Genomic DNA, 8,251 nt, shown 5'->3' with positions numbered 1-8,251 from the left:
CCTCGCTGCTGGGTCTCCATCCTACTGGGCCTCTTTGGAGGAGCAACAGCACTCCATCACCCCTTCCTCATTACCTGTAAAATGGGGTGATGGCGTAGTTAGTGGGAAAGCAGCTGAGGAGTGCAGGAGGTGCCTGGAGCCGTGCCGGGCACTCCAGGGCCTTGGCTTCTGTGTTACATCCATCTATCCCAGGTGTGTCAAGTGCGTGTTGCCACCTCCACCGGATGCATGACGTGTGCAAACAACTGGGCCGCAATATTAACACCAGGGGAAGGAGCCCAGAAAGGTTGAGCCACGGCCCAGGGGGTACACGATACCCTTTATATTTGCTGTGGGAGACCCCGTGGTGGGGAGGGGTGGCGCAGGCTGAGGGCTGGGTGCTAGGGATGCATTCACAGGTCACTCAGGGGATACCCAGGGCACAGCTCTTCCCTGGCTCTCCAAATTTAGGAAACTGGGTCCTGAGAAGCCCCCAGCCCAGAGACCTTTGGGCGGGAAGGGGCTGGGCACCCGGCTGCTGGGCAGTGATGTCCTTCTGGGACCTGGCGGGGTGCTTACCTGGCTCCTCTGTGTCCTGGGTGACCTTTCCTTAAAGACTGGCCTCCGGCCAAGGCCTGGGCTCTGGCGGGTCCTGGAGGGCCCTATCTAGGCCGGGCCAAGTAGTGGGGGTGGGAGGGAGTGGAAGGGAGGGATGGATGGAGTAAAGGAGGGAAGGGGGGAGGGAGGGGGAGAGAGGGAGAAAGAGAGAGAGAGAGAGAGAGAGAGAGAGAGAGAGAGAGAGAGAGAGAGAGAGAGAGAGAGGGAGGGAGGGAGGGAGGGAGGGCAGGCGAGCGCCCCTAATTGGGCCAATGAATCATCGCGCTGCCCGGACTGGACACAAAATAGATAGAGGAGCTGGGGAGCCATTGTGCGCAGTTTGGGACGCCGCGGAGGGGGGGCAGGCGCGGGGGAGGGCGGGAGGGGGGCGGGCGCGGGGCGGAGGGAGGGGGCCGGCCGGGGGAGGGGTTCCCCGCCGCCGCGCCCCGCCCCCCGCGCCCGCCCCGCCTCCTCCTCCTCCCCAATTAAATGACCCCCGGCTCTGGCAGGCGCCGAGCTCGCACATGCGGCCGCCGCTCCGGCCGCCGCCGCCGCCGCCGCCGCCGCGTTCCGGGCGCGCTCGCCGGCGCCGCTGGGGGGCTCCGCGGGCCCGGGGGTGGGGGGCGGCGCAGGCCCCGGGGGGCGGCGCTGCGGGCGGCCGTGCGCCCGCGCCCGGGCCCGGGAAAGTTTGCGGCGGGCGCGCGCGGCGGCCCGAGTTGGGCGCGGCGCGGGCGGGCGCGGAGCGGCCATGAGCGGGCGGCCGGCGCCGGTCTCCCGCAAGCAGCGGCTGATGGCCGCGGCGGGCGAGCGGGCGGCGGCGGGCGCGGCGGGCGCGGCGCTCTCCTGCTTCGTCTGCGGCGGCGGCATCGGGCGCGGCAAGGAGCTGAAGCTGCAGGTGAAGCGGCCGGCGGGCGCGGCGGGCGCGGCGGGGCCCGCGCAGCCCTTCTTCCCGTTCCTGCAGCAGCAGGAGCCGGCGCCCGGCGCGCGCGGGCCCTCGGCGGCCGACGGCTGCGTGCTGGTGTGCGCCGTGTGCCGCTGCTTCCTGGGCGAGCAGTGGGCGGCCTTCGAGCGCGCCCGCACGCCGGTGGACAAGCGCATGTACTGGCTCAAGCGCCCGCACCAGTGCGGCGCGGCGGGCGCGGCGGGCGCGGGGGGCGCGGGCGGGCGCCGCGGGGCCCCCCGCGAGTGGAACGCGGCCTACGCGCCGGGCGGCGGCGCCGGCCCCCCGCGCGCCCCCCGCGAGCCCCCCGACGGGGCCCGCGCCGCCGCCGACCCCGCGGACTCGGAGCTGTCGGAGCTGTCCGACACCGACCCCCCGTCCGAGCCGGGCCCGGCCGCGCGCCGGGACGCGCCCCGCCGCCAGGACTGGAGGCCGCCGGCGCCCCCGCCCGGACGGGGCGCCGAGACCCCGACGCGGGCGGCGGCCGACGAGGACGGGGGCCCCCCCGAGCCCCCCGCCGGCGACATGGAGCCCGGGAGCGGAGCCCGGCGCCGCGGGAAGGCCGCCGCGGGCAGGCCCTGGGCCCCCGAGCCCCGCGCCAGCGTCCTCCGGGGCCTCCCGGACCCGTGGCCCGGGCCTCCCCTCCCGGCGGCGCGCCCGGACGGCGGTGAGCGCGCCCCCTCGGACGAGCCCGCCGAGCCCCCCGCCAGCAGGCCGCCGGGGGCGCCCGGGGCCGGCGGCGGCGGGTCCGAGGGCGACAGCGATGTCAACATCACCAGCGGCGAGGAGGTGGAGGAGGAAGAGGAGGAGGAGGAGGAGGAGGAGGAGGAAGCAGAGGAGGAGGAGCAGGAGGAGTTGGGCCTCGGCGCGCCGCCGCCGCCGCCGCCGCCGCCGCCGTGCCCGGCCTCCGGGGAGGCGAAGGACAAGGACGGCCGCGTCCCCCGGGCGCTCGTGGAGAGCCAGGCCGGGCCGCCAGAGGGCCTCTGCTGCTACATCTGCGGCTCGGCGCTGTCGCCGGCCTCCCTGCGCCAGATCCTCGTGCAGAAGCAGGAGAAGCCGGCCCCGGCGCCCTTCTTCCCCTTCCTGTGGCTGCACAGCCCCCCGCCCGGCGCCCAGCCCATCAGCGAGGCGGGCAGCACCCTGGTGTGCGCCTGCTGCTTCTCCTCCCTCATGCAGCAGTGGCACAGCTTCGAGTTGGCCGACGTGCCCGTCCTGCAGCGACTCTACGTGGTGCCCCTGACCAGCCACGCGCCGGGCATGGCCTCCAAGGGCGGGCGGCTCCCCAGGGAGGAGGCCCCACCCCCGGGGGCCCTGCCAGAGGCCTGCTACCTCTGCGGGGAGGACTGCACCCAGGACGCCCGGGCCGTGCCCTCCCGGATCCTCAACGGGAACGCCAGGAGCACCATGCACTTCCCCTTCCTCGCCCTCCTGCCCTGCCCGCCCAACGCCCGGGCCCCCAACAAGCGCTCCGAGGTGCGCAGCTGCCCCAAGTGCTTCAGTGTCCTGGAGGACATCTGGGCCCTGTACCGAGCCTACCAAGACCAGGAGCTCATCAGCTCCGTGCAGGGCTTCCTGGGCAGGTACCACCAGGCCTTCTCCGCCTCGGACCCGGCCCTCGGCGAGCCGCCCGCCCCTGCCCACGGGGGCTTGGCGTCTGTCTGCTACATCTGCGGGGCCGAGCTGGGCCCCGGGAAGGAGTTCCAGCTCAACGTGAACCCCGCCAGCCGCCTGGGCGAGAAGGAGCCCTTCTTCCCCTTCCTCACCGTCTACCCGCCTGCCCCACGGGCCCGGCCGGCCGACTCCACCGGTCTGGTGGCCACCTGCCTGCTCTGCTACCACGACCTGCTGGGCCAGTGGCTGCGGCACGAGGCGCGCGGCGCACACCACACCCTCAGCGCCTGGTCTCGGCAGTACCAGGTGGAGACCTTCGTCTGCTTCTTCTGCCAGCGTGAGAAGAAGCGGTGTCTGGGACTGAAGTCCGTGCGGGTGGCCAGGCTGCCCTTGTTCCTCTACACCCTGAGAGCTAGCCACAGCCTGCTGGTGGACGACGGGCGGCAGCTGATCATTGGTGCCTGTGTAGAATGTGGGACCCTGGTGTGTGCAGGCCAAGGGACCGCCCGCCAGGGATCTACGGGCTGGAGCTCCCCGGCGGCCACAGCCACAAAGGTAAGCGGCAGCTTCTCATTTTAGCTTGTCCCTCCGACAGGTGTGCGGGGAAGGGAGCGGCGAGGCCTTTCGTTGGGCCTGTGGGGTGTGTTCCAGCAGCGGGTGCCCTCCTTTGGCCACCACGCCACCGCCCCAGGAGGCTTGGGGCAGGAGGAGAGTGAAGCTGGGGAGTCCCCGGTGCTCCCCTGAGGTCCTGCGGGGCCCGGCAGGCTGGGGCCGCAGCTGCCGTGTCTGCAGGGGAATCTGTCCATGGGAGGAAGGGGGAGGGTGCCTGCGGTCCGCCTGATAACACTGGCCACCCGTGCGGTCCCAGAGAGGTCGCTCTGCGCTCAGGTAGAGACACACCAGCGGGGAGTTGCTCTGCTGTGGTTCCAGGCTCCTTCACTCTTCCAGAGTTTTCCACGCCAGCTCACCACGTTCACGTGTGACTTTCTGCTTGCCTCAAAGCAGATACCCACAGGTTTTCAGTTGTGGAATGTGACTGGTCTGAACAGACTTCCGTCCGTCTAGGGGTTTTCTGTTCCAGGGGTGACCCCCCCCCGCCTCGGGGTGACCACCTCTGTGCTGCTCTGAGGACTTGGATCAGGCTTTTCCAGGGCTGCGGTGGGGGCTGCCCCGCGGGGCTGGAGAGGGGACATTTGTGAATGCGGTCGCTGCCCTGGCCCCGGCGCCCAGCAGGCTGGCCCGCAGAGGGCCACACGCGTGTGGGGTGGGCTGTTGAGGAATGAATGGCTGCTGTCCTGTATGATGGGGGTGTGTGAGAGATAGTTGGGGACAGAGGCCTGCCAGCCTCCCCGACGTGGTGTCTGCCCACTTGGGTGCCCCTCTCCACATGCTGCCCGGGCTTCCTTCCCTTCCCGCCTTGGTTTCAGGCTTCCAGTGGCCTTGGTCTGGGTTGAACGGAGAAGTTCCTACCTCCAGGCGCAGCGTGCAGCCCTGGGGGGGGAGGAGCCCGGGATTGGAGCAGGACGGGTCTTAAGTCCTGCCCGCTTCCTGGCAGCTTCTGATCAGGGCCGCTCGGTTGGCATCTTTGGCTGGGAAGCAAATACACAGTGCGTGGCCTGAGGGGACGCCGGGAGGATGGGGTGATGGGTGGGGGGAGAGCTGAGCACCCCCAGGTCAGGCAGTGGGGCCCGCTGGACCCCCAAGGACCCCCGCAGGCAGGGGGGGAATCTGGTGGAAGGTGGGCAGTTCTTCATGAGGCTGAGGCCAATGGGTGCTGCGCCCCGGCAGCCTGCACACCCTGGTGTGGGGGGGTGTCTCCCCACGGAACAGCTGAACTGTGTGACTGGGTATGGGTTGACTGCCACTGGAGGAAACTAAAGACACCAGGCTGAAGATGGGGCTCCAGAGGCAGAGAGCTTTTCAAGGCAGCATGAGACTCTGAGTTCAAACCCCGGAAAGGCCAGTTAGAAGCCGAGGTCCCTCAGGCAGGGTAGTGGGGATGGAGAGCGGGCTGCCGGAGCTGAAGGGTCAGCCCTACACGCAGCCGCCTTCTGAAGCAGGTGACCCACCCGCCCTCGCGGGTCCTCCCATCCACGCCTGCCTTTGACACTCAAGTCACATCTGGGAGGTGTCTGGGGCTGGCCCGACCTCCAGGTCCCTGGGCTGCCCCACCCCACCCCGGGCCTGCGGGAGCCTGGCCTGGGAAACAAGAAGGCTTTGTTGGCACAGGGCGCAGAGGCAGGGCGCTCTGCGGCTCCCCCTCCTGTGGGCAGCGGTGCCGGGGGGGCGGGGGGGGGGAAGCGAGCCTGGTGGGAGGAGCTGGACCAACTTTTCAAATGTGGGACGGGCTGGGGGTGGCCTGGGTCCCACGGGTGGAGGGGGGTGGAGGGGCCGGGCCGGGCCTGTGTGGCGGGGGGTTGGGGGGGGTCACTGCAAGGCTCCAAGGAGCTGCTGTGCTCCCAGGCAGCTGTAACAGGGATGGGAGGAGCCTCTGGCCTCCCTCCCTCCCTCCTTCCTTTCTTCCCTCCTCTCCCTCTTTCCCTCTCTCCCTCTCTCTTTCCCATTTCATCCGGCAAGTATTTCTGGAGGGCCTGTTGTGCACCAGGCGAGGTTCCAGGTCCGGGAAGCGGGGCAGGCGTGACCGGTGGTGTTTCGGGGAGGGGCCGGCACAGCAAGTTCACAAGAATGTGCGGATGGGCGCAGCGCGGAGTGGGGGGGCGGGGGGGGGGCTCAGCCAGGGGCCGTCCCAGCCTGCCTTCCACATTCGCGTTCAGCTTCCTCTGTGTGCGGTTTGAGAACTCCGTGGGAGGGAGCCGCGGGAAACCACTTAGCAGGGACACGGCATGTTCCAGAACCTCCTAGGGCTCCCGAGCCGCTCACTGCTAAGTGCTTGCTCATTAGTGAATCAGCTTTCAACCCTGCAAAAGGAAATGTTTAAAAAGACAGAGGAGAAAGGCAAGGGAGGAAGGGGTGTGGGCCGGGGTCCTTGGACTGCTGCTGCTGCTGGCTGTCTCCGGGTCCCCGACTGCTGTGCCCCGCAGGTCTCCCCCGCGTACTGCGTGGGTGGGGAAGGGCCTGGGTGGGCAGGGAGGGCCGCCGCCCGCCCCTGGCACCCGCTCCACTGTGAAGCCATGGAAAGATAGCCCTGACCCAGAGATGTCACTGCCTGGCACCTCTCCCCGCCACGGGCGTCTGAGTTCTGTGGAGCGTCTGTCACCGCTTGCCTGTTGGGCAGCTACAGATCTGCTCCTCCGGCCTCCTGGCGCTCCGCACCCACAGGCTCCCCGCTCATCACGGAGGCCCGACCACTCTGCCCAGGCCCAGGCCCCTGGGACACCTGGTCAGGCCCCCTTGGATGGCAGAGCCTGCTGGGGGCCGGCGTTGGCACTCTCCCTCCGGCAGTGGCTGGGCAGCGTGGTCTTTGGGCCTTGCTCAAGCGCAGACTGCCTCTTCCAAGGGGAGGGGCGTGCTGGGCTCGGCTAACTGCTAGGAGGAATAAACTTTCCAGATGTCTTGTCCTGAACCTGGAGACCACTGGGAAAGCGGAAGTGAAGGCAGAGGCCTTCCAAACAGCCTCCTCTGCGTGGAGGAGGCGGGCCGGAGGCTGCCGGGCCTCCCGGCCCCTTCTCTGCTTAGATCTCTGGGGCTCTCTCCCTTGAGCCTGTCGCTGCTGTGAGGAGCTAAGTGTTTGGTCACAGACAGGATCTTAGGCCACTCAGGCCTGGGCTCTGGTGGGGGCAGTGGCAGACAGGACCTCTGCCCTCGCTCCATGCACTTGCCACCAGCAAGGTCACTGTGTGACCTTTGCTCAGTTTCCCCATCTGCAGGGTGGAAGGGTGGCGTTCAGGGCTGCAGTGGTTTGTGTTCCCCGGGGATGTCTGTGGGCAGCCCTGGGTGGGGAAGGAGTCCCGGGTGTATTGGCCGGGAGTGGGGAACGGGAGCTTTTTTGGTGTTTAGCTTTAAATTTCCTGTACTGCTTTAATCCCCAAACACCACAAGGCTGTGTCCACGCACAGTGACGTGATCAGGTCAGAGTGACTCTGGTCATGACCATGGCCTGTGACCCATGACCCATGACCCCAGGCCACTTGGCTAGTGTTTCCAGCAGCTTGGTGGCATTTGGAAATGCTTGCTGTGCCCTGCTCCAGCCCCTCCTGCGGTTCTGCCTTGCTCAGTGCGCCCTGGCGGCAGCGGTGGGGGTGGGGTGGGGAGGGCGGTTACCTTTGCAGAAACACCTGCTGTGGCGGAGTGGCCATGTCTCCTATCACCTGGCACGCAGGGTGCATAGCGGTGTGGATTGGCTAGGGGCCAGCTGATGCTGTGCCCCGGGGTTGGATGGCAGCTCGGGGGGACCCCCCCATGCTGTACATAGCCTCCAGACAGAGCCAGCAGGAGAGGGCGGAGCGCTGGCTGCTGCAGGCCCCGCCCTGCCCTGCTTCCCACTCAGAAGTGGGGACTCCCCGGCGTGGCGCAGTGCTGGCCTGTGGTCCGCAGCACCAGCACACGGGGCCCCCGGCCCTGGGGTCACTTGCACCTCAAGGGGCTGCAGGGGCCTGAGGTACCCCAGGGCAGCATGGGGCCTGACACTCTGAGAACATCTGTGTGATCGATCTCCGTGCCAGCTCTGGGCTGTGTGGTCCCTTTGCGTGCCAGCTGCCGGGTGTCCTGTCCCTCTTCTAGACGGTCTTCCTGGGTCACCTTTTTATGCAGTTGTACAATGTCCCCTCCCGGGACCCTGGAGGAGCTACCCTGGGGACGAAGCCAGCTGTCCCCTGTCCTGCAGCGGCGGGGGGGGGGGGGCTGGGGGGAACAACGTTCACACTGTCCCATCCCCAGCATCACCCGGGGCTGGTGGAGCACGGGTGCTCCCCGGCCTCAGCCCACGGGTTAGGGTGCTCATCACGGAGGTCCTGCTCATGCTGCACACCACCCTGTGTGAGAGAAGAGTGCGGGGCGTGGGCGTGGGGGTGGAGGGTGTGGGGCGTGGGCGTGGGCGTGGGGGTGGAGGGTGCGGGGCGTGGGCGTGGGGGTGGAGGGTGCGGGGCGTGGGGGTGGAGGGTGCGGGGCGTGGGGTGGGGGTGGAGGGTGCGGGGCGTGGGGTGGGGGTGGAGGGTGCGGGGCGTG

General features: G+C 69.0%; 1 protein-coding gene across 1 annotated transcript in view; it reads left to right on the top strand.

The window, feature by feature from the left end:
• Window positions 1–2,367: 2,367 nt before the first annotated feature.
• The window catches only part of LOC138822851 (genetic suppressor element 1-like), a 227,114-nt gene continuing 221,230 nt past the window's right edge, over window positions 2,368–8,251 (top strand). Inside the window, exon 1 of the mRNA XM_070015803.1 lies at window positions 2,368–3,682. Coding sequence (XP_069871904.1) covers window positions 2,687–3,682 — 996 coding nt within the window. The 5' untranslated portion in view covers window positions 2,368–2,686. The remainder of the gene's footprint in view (window positions 3,683–8,251) is intronic.

Source organism: Dipodomys merriami, unplaced genomic scaffold, assembly GCF_024711535.1.
Source record: "Dipodomys merriami isolate MVZ:Mamm:240054 unplaced genomic scaffold, mDipMer1.0.p SCAF_116, whole genome shotgun sequence".
Taxonomy (NCBI): domain Eukaryota; kingdom Metazoa; phylum Chordata; class Mammalia; order Rodentia; family Heteromyidae; genus Dipodomys; species Dipodomys merriami.
The sequence above is the reverse complement of the archived record's forward strand: the minus strand, read 5'-3'. Positions and strand labels throughout refer to the sequence as shown.